Source organism: Neophocaena asiaeorientalis, unplaced genomic scaffold (assembly GCF_003031525.2).
Source record: "Neophocaena asiaeorientalis asiaeorientalis breed wild unplaced genomic scaffold, Neophocaena_asiaeorientalis_V1.1 scaffold82, whole genome shotgun sequence".
Taxonomy (NCBI): domain Eukaryota; kingdom Metazoa; phylum Chordata; class Mammalia; order Artiodactyla; family Phocoenidae; genus Neophocaena; species Neophocaena asiaeorientalis.
In genome coordinates this window covers 654044-671643 of record NW_020173068.1, presented here as the reverse complement: position 1 = coordinate 671643, position 17600 = coordinate 654044, and the positions used below count along the sequence as shown (strand labels likewise).

General features: G+C 37.6%; 1 protein-coding gene across 1 annotated transcript in view; it reads right to left on the bottom strand.

Annotated features, from left to right (window-relative positions):
- RNF24 (ring finger protein 24) overlaps positions 1–17600 on the bottom strand; it is a 132717-nt gene that overhangs the window by 27582 nt on the left and 87535 nt on the right. The window contains exon 2 of the mRNA XM_024743273.1: positions 14333–14482. Coding sequence (XP_024599041.1) covers positions 14333–14475 — 143 coding nt within the window. The 5' untranslated portion in view covers positions 14476–14482. The remainder of the gene's footprint in view (positions 1–14332; positions 14483–17600) is intronic.

Below are 17600 nucleotides of genomic sequence, written 5' to 3'. Positions count from 1 at the left end.
GGGATCGAACCCACGTCCCTTGCATTGGAAGGTGGAATCTTAACCACTGGACCACTAGGGAAGTCCCAAATTCAGTTGTCTTTTTGCTGTTGAGTTGTAAGAGTTTTTAAAAATATATATCCTGGATATTAAACCCTTATCAGATATATGATTTGTAAATATTTCTCTCCCATTCTGTAGGCTGTTTTTTTCACTTTCTTGATAATGCTCTTTAATGCACAAATGTTATTAATTTTTATAAGTCCAATTTATCTATTTTTTCTTTTGTTGTTTGTGCTTTTGCTGTCAAATCTAAGACTCTATTGTCAATCTGAGGTCATGAAGATTTACCTGTTTTCTCCCAAGAGTTTTATAGTTTTAGCTCATGTTTAGGTTGCTGATCTATTTTTAAAAAAATTAAAAAAAAAATTTATTTTTGGCTGCGTTGGGTCTTCATTGCTGTATGTGGGCTTTTCTCTAGTTGTGGCGAGTGGGGGCTGCTCTTCATTGCAGTGCACGGGTTTCTCATTGTGGTGGCTTCTCTTGTTGTGGGGCACAGACTCTAGGCATGAGGGCTTCAGTAGCTGTGGCACCCAGGCTCAGTAGTTGTGGCGCGTGGGCTCTAGAGTGCAGGGTCAGTAGTTGTGGCACGTGGACTTAGTTGCTCTGCGGCATGTGGGGTCTTCCTGGACCAGGGCTCAAACCTGTGTCCCCTGCATTGGCAGGCAGATTCTTAACCACTGTGCCACCAGGGAAGTCCTGCTGATCTATTTTTTGAGTTAATTTTTATATAGGAAATGAGGCAGGGGTTCAATTTTATTCTTTCACATGTATTATTCAGTTGGTCCACCATTTGTTGAAGAGACTATCCTTTTGCCACTGAATGGGCCTGGCACCCTTGTGAAAAACAACTGGCCATACCATACTACCCAAAGTAATCTACAGATTTAATGTGATCCCTATCAAATTACCCATGACATTTTTTTTTACAGAAATGGAACAGATAATCCTAAAATTTATATGGAACCATAAAAGCATAATTGCAAAGCAACCCTGAGTAAAAAGAATAAAACTGGAGGCATAACCCTCCCAGACTTCAGATAATACTACAAAGCTACAGTGATCAAAACAGCCTGTTACTCTCATGACAACAGACATACAAATCAATGGAACAGAATAGAAAGCCCAGAAATAAACCCATACACCTATGGACAATTAATGTTCCTCAAAGGAGGCAAGACTATACAATGGGGAAAAGTATCTTCAGCAAGTGGTGTTGGGAAAGTTGGACAGCCGCATGTAAATCAATGAGGTTTAGAACACACCCTCACACCATACTCAAAAATAAACTCAAAATGGCTTAAAGACTAAATATAAGACAAGATACCATAAAACTCCTAGAAGAGGACACAGGCAAAACATACTCTGACATAAATCATATCAATGTTTTCTTAGGTGAGTCTCCCAAGGCAATAGAAATAAAAGCAAAAATAAACAAATGGGACCTAATCAAGCTTATAAGCTTTTGCACAGCAAAGGAAACCATGAACAAAATGAAAAGACAACCTACGGACTGGGAGAAAATATTTGCAAATGATGCGACCGAAAAGGGCTTAATTTCCAAAATTTACAAACATCTCATACAACTCAATAACAAAAAACCAAACAACCCAACTGAAAAATGGGCAGAAGACCTAAACAGACATTTCTCCAAAGAAGACATACAGATGGCCAATAGGCACATGAAAAGACGCTCATCATCGCTAATTGTTAGAGAAATGCAAATCAAAACTATGATGAGGTACCACCTTACACTGGTCAGAATGGCCATCTTCATAAAGTCTGCAAACAATAAATGATGGAGAGGGTGTGGAGAAAAGGGAACCCTCCTATACTGTTGGTGGCAATGTAAATTGGTGCAGCCACTATGGAGAACAGTATGGAGATTCCTCAAAAAACTAAAAATAGAGCTACCATATGATCCAGCAATCCTACTTTTGGGCATACACCCAGACTAAACGATAATTCGAAAAGATACATGCATCCCTATGTTCATAGCAGAACTATTTACAATAGCCAAGACATGGAAACAACCTGAATGTCCATCGAAAGATGAATGGATGAAGAAGATGTGGTATATATACACAATGGAATAAATAAACAACAAGGTCCTACTGTATAGCACAGGGAACTACATTCAATATCCTGTGATAAACCATAATGGAAAAAAATATATACATGTTTAACCGAGTCACTTTGCTGTACAGCAGAAATTAACACAACACTGTAAATCAACTATACTTCAATAAAATTAAAAAAAAAACTATATGGAGAGCACAAAAGCCAAAAAAAAATCAATTCACCATAGATGTTTGGGTTTATTTCTGGACTCTCAATTCTATTTTATTGATTTATATGTCCATTCTTATCAGTACCACGTATTTTTATAACTGTAGCTTAAAGGAAGTTTTGAAATTGGGAAGTGCAAGTCTTCCTGCCTTTTTTTCTTTTTCAGTGTTGTTTTGGCTATTTGGGGCTCCCTGCAGTTCTAAATGAATTGAGGATCAGTTTTTCCATTTCTGTATCAAAGGTTATTAGAATTTTGATAGGCTTTGCATTGAATCTGTAGATTGCTTTGAGGAATACTGCCATCTTAACATATTAAGGCTTCCAATCCATGAAATCTTTCCGTTTATTTAGGTCTTCTTTAATTTATTTCAGCAATATTTTGTAGTTTTCAGTGTACAAGTCTTTCACCTCCTTGGTTAAATTTACTCCTAGGAATTTCATTCTTTTGGATACTATTGTAAATGTTTCATTTATTTCCTTTTCAGATTGTTCCTTGTTGGTGTACAGAAATACATCTGATTTTTTTGTGCTGATTCTCAAAGTTTGCTTAACTTGTTTAGTAGTTCTAGATTTTTTGTGTGTGTGTATTCTATGGGATTGTCTATATATTGAATCATGTCATCTTCAAAAAGAGATAGTTTTACTTCTTTCTTTCCAATTGGATGCCCTCTATTTCTTTTTCTTGTGTAAATGCTCTGGCTAAAACTTCTAGTACAATGTTGCATGGTAATGGTAAAAGTGGGCATCTTTTTAAAATCAATATCAATGCTTTTATTTTTTTCACCGTTTCTGTTGAGAAATCAGATTTTTTTTTTTTAGTATACAATGACGTGTATCCACCATTATAGTAACATACAGAATAGTTTCATCGCCCTACACATTCTTTGTCTTCTACCTGTTCATCCCTCCCTCTCCCGTAGATCCTGGCAACCGCTGACCTTTTAACTTTCTCCATAGTTTTGCCTTTCCCAGAATGTCATATAGTGAGAGTCACATAGTATGTAGCCTTTTCAAAGTGGCTTCTTTCACTTAGAAATATGCATTTAAGATTCCTCCATGTCCTTTCATGGCTTGATAGCGTATTTACTTTCAGTGCTGAATAATATTCTGTTATCTGGATGGACCACAATTCATTTATTCATTTACTCACTGAAGGATATCTCGGTTAATACCAAGTTTTGGCATTTATGAGTAAAGCTTCTTTCTAAAACATCTGTGTGTTGGTTTTTGTGTGGACATAAGTTTTCAAATACTTTAGATATTTAAAGAAATTCACTTCTGTGTGTGTGTGTGTGTGTGTGTGTGTGTGTAATATTTTATCTTAGTCATGGGTTGTCAGCCATTTTACAAAAAACGACCCCCCCGCCCAAACAAACCCCATTTTTTGTGATTTGCTGTACTTCTTGAATCCTTAACTTGTGAGGGAAATTTTCATCTACTGCTTCTTCCCTATTTTCTCTCAACATTTCTTTTTTGGACTCATTTAAATGTGGTTTAGGCCTTTTTACCATGTCCCAAATTTTTGTTACATTTTCTACCCCTTCCTCTTTCCAACTGTTATCCTGCTTATTTTCTACTGACTATTTGCCACATTACTAACATTTTTGTTATTAAAGAGTATTGAGCAGAGTTCCCTGTGCTATACAGTAGGTCCTTGTTGGCTACTATTTTAAACATACCAGTGTATACGTGTCAATCCCATACTCCCATTCTATCCCTCCCCGCCATCCTTCCTCCCTGCTAACCGTAAATTTGTTCTCTAAGTCAGGAGTCCCCAACGCCCCCCGGCCTGTTAGGAACCGGGCTGCACAGCAGGTGAGTGGCAGGCGAGTGAGTAAAGCTTCATCTGCCACTCCCCCCATTACTCGCCCGGGGAAAAATTGTCTTCCTCAAAACTGGTCCCTGGTGCCAAACGATTGGGGACTGCTGCGCTAAGTCTGTGAATATGTTTCTCTTTTGTTCATTTGCATCTTTTTATTAGATTCTTCATACAAGTGATGTCTTTCTCTGTCTGACTTACTTCACTTAATATGATAATCTCCAGGTTCATCTATGTTGCTGCAAATGGCATTATTTTATTCTTTCTAATGGCTAATATTCCATTGTATATAGGTACCACATCTTATTCATTCATTTCTTGATGGACATTTAGGTTGCTTCCATGTCTTGACTATTGTAAACTGTGCTGCAATGAACATTGGGGTGCACATATCCTTTTGAACCATGTTTTTCTTTGGATATATGCCCAGGAGTGGGATTGCTGGATATTATGGTGGCTCTATTTTTAGTTTCTTAAGGAACCTCCATACTATTCTGCACAATGGCCGTACGAATTTACATTCCCACCAACAGTATAGGAGGGTTGCCTTTTCTCCACACCCTCTCCAGCATTTATTGTTTATAGACTTTTTGATGATGGCCGTTCTGACTGCTGTGAGGGGATATCTCATTGTAGCTTTGATTTGCATTTCTCTAATAATTAGTGATGTTGAGCATCTTTTCATGTGCCTCTTGGCCGTCTGTATGTTTTCTTTGGAGAAATGTCTATTTAGGTCTTCTGCCCAGAAAATGGGCATCTTTGTCTTGTTCCTGATCTTAGGGGGAAAGCTTTCAGTTTTTCACCATTGAGTATGATGTTAGTTGTGGGTTATTCATAAATGCTATTTCTTATGTCAGTTTTTAAAAATTTTATTATTTTATTTATTTATATTTTGGCTGCATTGGGTCTTCATTGCTGTGCATGGGCTTTCTCTAGTTGCTGTGAGCAGGGGTTACTCTTCGTTGTGGTGCATGGGCTTCTCATTGTGGTGGCTTCTCTTGTTGTGGAGCATGGGCTCTAGGTGTGCAGGCTTCAGTAGTTGTGGCACGCAGGCTCAGTAGTTGGGGCTCACAGGCTCTACAGCGCAGGCTCAGTAGTTGTGGCGCACGGGCTTAGTTGATCCGTGGCATGTGGGATCTTCCCAGACCAGGGCTCAAACCCATGTCTCCCGCATTGGCAGGAGGATTCTTAACTACTGCGCCACCAGGGAAGTCCCCTTATGTCAGTTTTAGTGCACTGTGTTTTTTCTAGGAAAGTGTCTAATTCGACTAAAATTTCAAATTTACTGGCATAAAGTTGTTTATAATATCCTTTGCTATCTTTTTAATGCTTTTAGGATTTGTAGTAATGTCCCCTTTTTAATTCCTGATATTAGTAAATTTATGTTTTCTCTTCTTCTGGATCTCTTTCTAGAGATTCATCAATTTTGTTAATCTTTTCAAAGAGTCAGCTTTTTTGATTTTAATAATTTTATTACACATTTGTTTTCTAGTTCATTGATTTCTGTGCTTAGTTTTTTTAGGAAGATTTTCTTCTACTTTCTTTTCGGTTTAATTGGTTTTTTTTTTTTTTTTTAAGTTCCATGAAAGGAAAAATTTTTTTTTTTTTAACATCTTTATTGGGGTATAATTGCTTTACAATGGTGTGTTAGTTTCTGCTTTATAACAAAGTGAATCAGCTATACATATACATATGCTCCCATGTGTCTTCCCTCTTGCGTCTCCCTCCCTCCCACTCTCCCCATCCCACGCCTCCAGGCTGTCCCAAAGCCCCGAGCTAAAATCCCTGTGCCTTGCGGCTGCTTCCCCCTAGCTATCTACCTTACTACGTTTGTTAGTGTGTATATGTCCATGACTCTCTCTCGCCCTGTCAAAACTCACCCTTCCCCCTCCCCATATCCTCAAGTCCGTTCTCCAGTAGGTCTGCGCCTCTATTCCTGTCTTATCCCTAGGTTCTTCATGACATTTTTTTCCCTTAAATTCCATATATATGTGTTAGCATACGGTATTTGTCTTTTTCTTTCTGACTTACTTCACTCTGGAAAGGAAAATTTATATCACTGGTTTTCAGTCTTTCTTGTCTAATATATGATTTTTAAAACTATAAATTTCTCTTAATTAGGTCAAATTTATTAAACATGTAATTCAAATCATCCTTACTGTTTTTTTTCTTTTTTTGGTCTTCCTGTTTTGCTGAGAGAAGTGTACACTACATTTTCATGTAAAGGAATAAAATGAACTCCATTACAGTTCATTAAAATGAGGCTGGATTTGTAAATTTACTTTGCTTATTTGACTTTTACTTGGATCTGCATATTTTCCCAAAGCATCATTACTTCCAGCCACAGCAGGGGTCAATTTGTGTTTACCTTTTTTTCAATCCATGGCTCAAAAATTCATCCCTTCTAGAAAGTCCTACTTAAATTAATTTCATCCCTCTGATTACTCCGTTACTCTAAGTTCAACTAATTACCTAATATTTTAGATTGCACTATTTTATTTTGCATTTGCCATGCATTTAAGAGAAATATCTTTTTGCTATTCCTTCCAGGAAACATACTAGTAATATAGATCGTGACTTATTTGATGAAAGGAGGTAAGAATGGGGAATATTTCCTTTTCCTTAAGTAGCTTGTTATCCATTATTGAAAGAAAAGTAAAGTAGGTACTGTCTTTGTTTAAAATTTTCAGGCTCAAAAAAAGTTTTAATATTGTAAGTCAACTACACTTCAATAGAAAAGTTTTAGAATATCCTCAATATGCAAATCTGTCCTTTAAGTGTGATTATGAAATTCTGAAATGGTTATTTTGAAATGAAGCCTGATAAATATAATTTATTATTATTTTTTAAGTGGTTAAGAGCAAGTGCTTGGGTCAGACACAACTAGGTTTGAGTCTCAGTTCTAACCAACTTTTATCTGTGTGACTATAGGAAAATTATTTAACTTCTGTAAAATAAAGATAATAGTTACCTAGTTTAACTGCAGTACACAGCACAGGGTCTGGCACATAGTAAGTACTTAATAACATGCTCAGTTAGACCTCCCACATCGCTCTTTGATTCTACTTATTCATGCTGACTATCCCACGCTTCCATTGCAGTAGTCATTTCAAACCCTTGCCACCCTCTTCAAGCTTTATCCTACCACCTCCTTCCCCATCATTTTCAACTACTTTTCAGAGAAAGAGGTTTTCAGATATGCAGCTCTCTTGCTCCCAGTCCCACATACCTACATATGTACTGTTCTTCCCAGTTACCTTCATCTCTGTCTTAAGAAGGTATTCTCCTGTTTAAAACCAATATTGCTGTAACTTTTAGGTATGTCTCTCCTCACTTCCACGATTCATTCTTTCTCACAAATCCTCTACAACTAGCTCATTCTCCTTAATATTATATTTATAAATATCCCTAAATCTCTATCTTAAAAAAACCCCAAACAACAAAATACTTCCTTAGGGATTTCCTGGGTGGTGCAGCGGTTAAGAATCCGCCTGCCAATGCAGGGGGACACGGGTCGATCCCTGGTCTGGGAAGATCCCACATCCTACGGAGCAACTGAGCCCGTGCGCCACAACTGCTGAGCCTGCGCTCTAGAGCCCGCGTGCCACAACTACTGAGCCCATGTGCCACAACTACTGAAGCCCGCATGCACTAGGGCCTGCATGCCACAACTACTGAGCCCGTGTGCTGTAACTACTGAAGCCCATGTGCCTAGAGGCCATGCTGTGCAACAAGAGAAGCCACTGCAATGAGCAGCCTGCACACCACAGTGAAGAGTAGCCCCCACTTGCTGCAACTAGAGAAAGCCCATGCGCAGCAATGAAGACCCAGTGCAGCCAAAAACAAAACAAAACAAAACTTCTTTAATTTACAGGAAACTGCACTCCCCACCCCTAATCTTTTCTTAGCCAATATTCTTCAAAGAGGAGGTTATATTCCTTGTATCCATTTTCACCTGCTCCTCAGGCTTTGTCCCATTATAACCCACCTTTCATCACCTGTGCACCTATTCTACTGAACCTTTTCTAACTAAGATTATGAATGCAAAGCTAATTGTCAAGTATAATGGGAACTCTTCAATTCTTCTTACGGGAGGGACCTCCCTGAAAACGGCTGACACAACTGACTCAATCCACTGAAGCCCTACTTGTGGGGCACCTCTCTCATGATTTTCCTCCTGTCTCCTGCTATCCCTTTCTAATCTCTCTTAGGGGCTCCTCTTAAATGTCAATGTTTATCTAGGATTCTGTTCTGGACCCATTTTATTTCACTATATACATTATCTTTATGGGACACTCCTGGCTTCAACTTCCACGTATTATTATATCATCTCCTGTTTCCAGACCAGACTTCTCATAAGCTTTAGACCTATATATCAAATTGTGTACTAAACAGCTTGACTGTTACACAGGGAACTCAGTCCTCCCATGTCTGAAACAGAATCTATCATCTTTCCACCCCAAACTTGCCCATCCATTTTCTTTCTCTGTTAAGGGATTGCTATCCACCCAGCTGCCTAAATCAGAAGTCCAGGTAAGATTCTAAGCTTATCCTTTCCTTGTCTTTTATGTCCAGTCACCAAATTCTATTCATTTTCACCTCTCAAATATTTCTCACAACCATCCATAGCACCCTATCTTTTCTGTCATTATCTTGACCTTATAATTTCTAGTAGGTAACTCAAAAATTTCCCTCTATTTTTAATTACATATGTTTCAAAGTTATATATAGTTTTACAGGTTAGTAACAACAACAACAATAAAAATCAGCAATCCTGCTCTCTTCCCCAGAGATAACCATTTTTCCCCCTTTAGTTCACTATTTTGATATTTACTTCCAAGTTTTTAAATATGTTTCTTGTGTTGCTACTTCTTGATTTTTCAGTTTTATGCATATCTATTAACTTCCTATTAGGGACACCATTCTTTCATTTACCTAACCACATTTATTGAGTGCCAGTATTGTGCCGGGCACTGTTCTGGGTGTTTGGGATACAGCAAACAGAACAGACAAATACCTGGAGACAGAGATGAATAACAAACATAAATTGGAATATTATATGGTTCGTTATAAAATAGCAAAGACATCCTTCTTTTGTGCTCCAGTAGTGATCTATCCATAGCCCTATTAGGCAGAAAATTCTATACTACAATGTTGTGTAAGATTGTGGTTGGTGCTGGTTGTCTCATTTAGACTTAAGTTGTGTTCCTCCTATGGTTCTGATGAGTTTGGTTGTGACTGGAGGGATCTTTCTACTTGAGGACATAATAGCTCCCTGGGAAGGTGTTGGAGAACTTAAGTTATATCTAAAAATGGGCTTGGGTAATATTAGAGGAGTTGAATCCATGAATCTCCAGATTAACTGTAAATGACTTGTGAAATCCAAACTTAACATCTGAGGGTTAAAAGCAACAAACTGAGATCATCAGAAAGGGAAAACGTCTTACATTGTGATTAAAATTTCAAAATGGTACCAATTACTTGTAAATGAAATTTAGAAATGTTTGAATGTAACTCGTTTCTCTGATTAAGCAAGGTAATTTTATTTTAGTATAGAAGATTCCCACTTATTTGCTTTGTTAGCTTAATAAAAAAGATACAAAAATGATAAAATGTACTACAATGATAATGCGTGAAAACAACTGCTATAGTTTTTTTCTTTATTTCTTATTTGCTTGATTATTAAAAGGAAAACAATGAGATAAAATGGTGTTTCACAATTCACTTCTCAAAAAATTTACCCAGAATCACAATTGGTATACCAGTATTTTTCTTAAAACAAAGTTAAAGGCTTAATTAATTCTTTGACAAAGTAATAAAGAATATACTATAAGCTACACATTTTAGATTATTTTATATGCTAACCCTTCCTTTTTTAAAATATTTTTTATATTTTTGTCTTCTTTTTAAAAATAATTTGGTTTCAGATATTAAATTCACAAATTTCTGAGTTAAACCACTATTTGGAGAGGAATTACCAAAAAATTTAGTAGGTCTGAAAAAAAGAAATAGATTTTAATGCTCTGAGGTCCTGTTTGTACCATGGCAATTCCCTAATTTAAAAAAAATGCTGAATATTTACATAACATTTATCAAACTATTATTATTTAAAATCAAACTATTATTAAAAAATGTTAGAAAAAGGAAATTTCTGGAAATAAACAGATTTTTAAAAAGTTTTTCCTGAATGATATAATTATATTAGCTAGGTATTTATCTCTCTGAACAAGACCTAAAAATCATAAGCAGACAGCATATAAGAGGCAATTACAGTTTTGAGAACTTCAGAAAAGATTCATCTATAAAAAAAAATCACTTTCTATGAAGAATGTAAATTAACTTGTCAGAAAATCAGAAATTACACACTAAATTCATTTGAATTTGACCATCAGTGAGTACCCCCAAAACACTAGTGGCAACAATAAATTATTGCTGAAAGATATTTGATGATGGTATTTATCTTAACATAATCATATACTGTGCAAACACTAAAAACTGTTAGATATATAGCTGTTTAATAAAATTCAATTCTCTTTCATTCCATAAAGCTCTTTGAATACGGTGTAAAAATTTTTACAGTCTCAGCTTTGGCTTTGACAATTAGGCCCTATTTGGAAATAAAAACAAAAAAACCCAAATGGGACCTAATCAAATTCAAAAGCTTTTGCATGCCAAAGGAAGCCATAAACAAAATGAAAAGACAACCCATAGAATGGGAGAAAATATTTGCAAATGATGCAACTGACAAAGGATTAATCTCCAAAATTTACAAACAGCTTATGCAGCTCAATATCAAAAAAACAAACAACCCAATCAAAAAATGGGCAGAAGACCTAAACAGATGTTTCTCCAAAGAAGACATACAGGTGGCCAAGAGGCACATGAAAAAATGCTCAACATCGCAAATTATTAGAGAAATTCAAATCAAAACTACAATGAGATATCACCTCACACCAGTCAGAATGGCCATCATCAAAAAGGTTACAAACAATAAGTGCTGGAGAGCGTGTAGAGAAAATGCAACCCTCCTACTCTGTTGGTGGGAATGTAAATTGATGCAGCCATTATGGAGAACAGTATGGAGGTTCCTTAAGAAACTAAAAATAGAGCTACCATATGATCCAGCAATCCCACTCGTGGGCATATATCCAGAGAAAAATATGGTTTGAGAGAATGCATGCACCCCAATGTTCACTGCAGCACAGTTTACAATAGTCAAGACATGGAAGCAACCTAAATGTCCATCAACAGATGAATGAGTAAATAAGATGTGGTATGTCCATCAAGAGATGAATGAATAAGATGTGTTACATATATACAATGGAATATTACTCAGCCATTAAAAAGAATAAAATAATGCCATTTGCAGCAACATGGATGGACCTGTAGATTATCATCTAAATAAGTCAGACAGAGAAAGACAAATATGATATCGCTTATATGCAGAATCTAAAAAAAAATGATCCAAACTTATTTACAAAACAGAAACAGACTCACAGACTTAGAGAACAAACTTATGGTTACTGGGGGGAAGGATGGGGGAGAGGGACAGACTGGGAGTTTGGGATTGACATGTACACACTGCTATATTTAACACAGATAACCAAGAAGGACCTACTGTATAGCAGCAGTCCCCAACCTATTTGGCACCAGGGACTGGTTTTGTGGAAGACAGTTTTTCCACGGACTGGGCTGGGGTGGGGGATGGTTTTGGGATGACTCAAGCACATTGATTTATTGTGGTTTCTGTGCAGTCAAACCTCTCTGCTAATGATAATCTGTACTTGCAGCCGCTCCCCAGCACTTGCATCACTGCCTCAGCTCCACCTCAGATCATCAGGCATTAGATTCTCATAAGGAGCACACAACCTAGATCCCTTGCATGCGCAGTTCACAATAGGGTTTGTGCTCCTATGAGAAACTGCTCATCTGACAGGAGGTGGAGCTCAGGCGGTAATGCCAGTGATGGAGAGTGGCTGTAAATACAGATGAAGCTTCACTGGCTCACCCGCTGCTCACCTCCTGCGGTGCGGCCCAGTTCCTAACAGGCCACAGACCAATACTGGGGGTTGGGGACCCCTGCTGTATAGCACAGGGAACTCTGCTCAATAAACCTAAATGGGAAAATAATTTGAAAAAGGATACATGTATATGTATAATTGAATCACTTTGCCGTACACCTGAAACTAACATAACATTATTAATCAACTCTACTCCAATATAAAATAAAAAAAAATTTTAAAGTATTGAAATGAAAAAAAAGAAAAAAAGACGAAAATTAGGCCCTATTTAAAAACTTAGAGAGTGGAGGGGAAGATGGCGGAAGAGTAAGACGCGGAGATCACCTTCCTCCCCACAGATACACCAGGAATACATCTACACGTGGAACAACTCCTACAGAACACCTACTGAACGCTGGCAGAAGACCTCAGACATCCCAAAAGGCAAGAAAGGCCCCACGTACCAGGGGAGGGCAGAAGAAAAAAGAATAAACAGAGACAAAAGGATAGGGACGGGACCTGCACCAGTGGCAGGGAGCTGTGAAGGAGGAAAGGTTTCCACACACTAGGAAGACCATTAGCGGGTGGAGACTGCGGGTGGCAGACGGGGAAAGGTTCGGAGCCGCGGAGGAGAGCACAGCAACAGGGGTGCGGAGGGCAAAGCGGAGAGATTCCCGCACAGAGGATCGGTGCTGACCGGCACTCACCAGCCCGAGAGGCTTGTCTGCTCCCCCGCCGGGGCGGGCGGGGCTGGGAGCCGAGGCTCGGGCTTCGGTCGGAGCGCAGGGAGAGGACTGGGGTTGGCGGCGTGAACACAGCCTGCAGGGCGTTAGTGCACCACGGCTAGCCGGGAGGGAGTCCGGGAGAAAGTCTGGACTTGGCGAAGAGGCAAGAGACTTTTTCTTCCCTCTTTGTTTCTTGGTGCGCGAGGAGAGGGGATTAAGAGTGCTGCTTAAATTGCCTCCAAAGACCGGCGTGAGCCGCGGCTAAAAGCGTGGACCCCAGAGACGGGTTTTGACTGTATAGCTTTGCTTCCACCATTTGTCCTAGGGTTCTATGCTTCCTTTTTTTTAGAAAATTTTTTTCTTAATAATTATTTTTTATTTTAATAACTTTATTTTATTTTACTTTGCCATCTTTTTTTCTTCCTTTCTTCCTTCCTTTTCTTTCTTTCTTCTTTCCTTCCTTCCCTCCTTTAGATGACAAATCATGCCAAATTGAGGAGGTAGACTTTGAGAGCAAGATTTTTTCCCCTTTTTCTCTTTTTGTGAGTGTGTATGTGTATGCTTCTGTGTGAGATTTTGTCTGTATAGCTTTGCTTCCACCATTTGTCCTAGGGTTCTATCTGTCCGTTTTTAAAAAAAATTTTTTTCTTAATAATTATTTTAATAACTTTATTATATGTTATCTTTTATTTTACCTTATCTTATGAGATCAGCTCGGTGCTTTGTGACCACCTGGAGGGGTAGGATATGGAGGGTGGGAGGGAGGGAGATGCAAGAGGGAAGAGATATGGGGATATATGTATATATATAACTAAGGAAAAGAAAAACCTTAGAAAGAGAAAAATGCTTGCTTAAGCAATTATGAGTCAGTCAACCATGAAAGTTTACTGGCCAAATCCATTACTCGTTCTAGTGGGTATTTCATCCTTTATCACTTGTCTGTACATGTGCTACAGAGCTTGTCAAACAGTGTTTTATGCAGATAATCAATCACCTATACACCTGACCAATTCACCAGCAAATGGAAGCTTCAGATATTCTTGAGAAACCACAAATATCTGTTTAAGGTCTTGTATCTTGTTTGGACATTGTTTTCTGATCCCTAATGACTGTAGCTAACACCCTCCTGAAAAGCAATCTTGAAATTTCTGTTAAAGTAGATTAAATCTTGGGGACAATAACGTAAGTGTTATTAGGTTAGGTTCTAATACGTTAGGAAAACAAATGTGGACAATTTTCTCCTCTAGTGCAAAATATCTCCTCAGCAGATAAAACTGAAGACTGAATAAAGGTGTTTTACTGATTAGTAACTCACAGAAGGTTAAAATGTTAAGCCACCTTAATTTTAGAAAATTTGCTAATTATCATATGTATAAAACATTTTATCCTGAGGGCAGAAAGTTGATTTATTATTGATTGCTTAACATATATTGAAGCAACACAGAATGAAAATTGATTACCTAATCAAGTAGCAACAGAAGAGTAAACTAAGGATGAAGACAAATATAGCAGTGCCAAAAACCACAATATATATGTTGAGTGGCAGATTCTGGAATCCAATATTAGGCATCCTGAAGTTGTAATGTGGGAAATCCGAGCTCATGAATGAACTGTGGGGAAAGAAAAGAATGGGAAAAAATTAGGTTATAAAGACTAAAAACCAAGATAGCATTATCTTTGTGTATGTACAAAGGCAAATTTTTCCTTAAGGCTTGAGACAAATATGATAGACAGGGTTAATATCCATGCCATTAATTCATTAATCATGCCACAAATATTTATTCAGTACTTATTATGTACCTGGCACTGCTCCAGAAGCTTGAGATCCTACCTAAAAAGCTTTACAAAAAGGTATTCACAGAGAGGTACTGGCATTATTTCACTGAAATAATGCCAATAATCAATAAACATCAATAAATGAAAATGTTCAACATCAAAGAAGTAAAAAGGAAAAAAAGGTTAAGATTTTAAAAACTCTTTAATCTTTAAAGTAATAATATGGTAAAATATTGGCAATAACTTAGATATCTCACAAGGAGATAATGATTAAATAATTATATAGAGTCATATGTTACAATATTGTTTGGTCATGAAAACCTGTTTTCAATAAATTTTAAATTTTAATAAAGATATATGGGAAAATTAAGCAGGATATAAATTGTATATAAAATATGATCCCGATTTTGCAAAGGGTTAAAAAAAAGGTGGATTATATATGGAAATATATGTGTACATATAGGTGTGTGTGTGTGTGTGTGTTTGTGTGTATGTGTGTGTGTAGCAGAAAAAAGCCTGAAAGCCAACATATCAAAATGTTAATAATGACTTGTGGTTTACTAGCCATTTTGATTTTCTTCTTTTTTTTTTTTTTTAAAAACACTTTATTAAATCAGACTCAGGAGAATTCCCTGGTGGTCCAGTGGTTAATACTCTGTGCTTCCATTGCCGGGGGCAGGGGTTCAATACCTAGTCAGGGAACTGAGATCTTGCAAGCTGCGTGGCACGGCCAAAAAAAAAAAAAAAAAATCAGGCCTTGTTCTAAGCATTTTACTGGCTTTATTTTATTTAATTCTTACATAAAATTTCTATAGGTACCATAACATCTCCCCCATTTTATAGATAAGGAAACCAAAATTTAGAGTTTTGGTCACATAGCCATGACTAACCAAGTATGTATGGGAGTCAAGGCCTCTCCAACACCAAAGCCAGTGCCCTTGGCTCATATGCTCTAGTCTTTATAATAAAAAAAAACAGCAAATATTGTTTAAGCACTAAAAAGGGGACTATTTTTGTCAATTAGATTGCTACTACCTACTGATCACTACACAGTTAAAATTCCATGAATGGAGGTTGCCCCGTTCTTTAGGTGATGAGCTATAGTAATAAAGTGGCTCATCATACCTTCATGCTTGAACTTTCCTTGTCATTTTGATTCATTACAAAATAAAGAGCAACTACCAGTCTTGATTATCAAGACCACATAATGGTAACTGGATTACAACTATGACTACTGCCAAAATCAAAACAAAACTAAACTCCTCCAGACAAAATGCTTCTACTTTTATTTATACAAGGTACATTACAAATGTGTTTGCAGATCTTTCGTGTCCTTGTTGGTTCCTGGAAGAGTATATTTATATTATAGACAACATTAAGATACTGACTGGTTGTATCTGAAGCCTCAGTGTTATTATTACTTTAATTTCCAACTTTTAATAACTTATACCAGGAACTGTAAAGACCTACTGCATCCCATGGAAACGCCTAAGGAATTCCAAGCATAAATAATGGATAATATTTAGTTTTGAACATTCAACCATTTTCTGCAAGTGCTTTTATTCAAATATGTAATTTCCTTTTTCTTACACTCAGACATTCTTGGAAGAGAAGGAAGGAGTTAAGCAGTACTTTACTAAATATATCTAGCACATATATTGTACAGCTATAAGAAAATTACAGCTGCCAAAACATAATTCTTCCATACTGCTGACAGGGCTTCACTTAATGACTCTTCCTACAGTCAAGACTTAGATGACTATCCTTCAGTCCTTTAGAAATACCCCTCACCAGACAAATTTAGCTTGGTAAAGTAACTCTCACCTTAGGAAATAAGAGATTAAATGTACATCCTGGGAGGGCTAATAGAGAAGAAATAGGCAAACAGATGGAAACTTTTATGGTGGAAAAAGGGACTGGTTTGCAGTCGGCAACTTTCTGTGTTGTTCCCAGGATGTCACTAGCTAGATGTCAGTACTTGGTCCATCTGTCCCATTATCAATGGGACAATGCTTATCCTATCTTCAAGGGATTCCTGGAAGGATAAAATGAGATGATAGATACTGAAGTGTCTGAAAACTCTAAGAGGGCAAAATACTAAGGCTATAATGTGTGTGTGTGTGTGTGTGTGTATTTGGCGAGGGGTCGGGGAGAGGGATGACATTAAGAAAATTAGTAGATAACATAAAAGATGCCCTAGCAAAGATCAAGTCTCTGTAGAGGATTCTACCAAACTAAATGCTCCTTCCTCAGGAGCTCCTCTGCACACACTGCTAAGCTTTGTGTCAAGTGACCTGCCAACCTGGCCACCAGAGGCAGGAAACCTATCCTGGCCAAAGGCAACTATCAATATAGGCCAGCTGGGAGTGAGCCAGTGGTGTGAGAATGCTACACTGTAGGGGTCCTTGTACTGGGTGGCACCACCAACAAACTCTGGGGGTATTCTGAACAGAGACACAGACATGGAGTATTAGAGGTAGTACTGTCATCAGAAGGAAGAGACATCTGCCTCAGTGCTCCTGGGGTCTGACTGCTGACAACTTTCCTGTGAGTCCACTCTTCTTGTTAGGGCCTTACAACCCATTACCAGAAGAATGGGAGTTGGCAGGGGATATGCTGATGCAGAACACATTTTAGGAATTTCCCCCCTTTCTTTTGGTAAATGGAATTGCTTAGCTACAACTGATATGTTGTCCCAACAGTCTAAGTAGATGATGTATTATTCCAAGATATTAATCCTGGTCTAGTGATATATTAATTTTATAATATTTTCATTATAATATCTTTTCAGCATGAGTATGAATAATCTTTTAAAGTAAGACAACCTTTAAAAAGAAAGCTACTATTCAACACCATCATAATGAGCATTCTTTGCTATTTAGGTATTACAAATGTAAAAGTTGGGGCTTCCCTTGTGGCGCAGTGGTTGAGAGTCCGCCTGCCGGTTCGTGC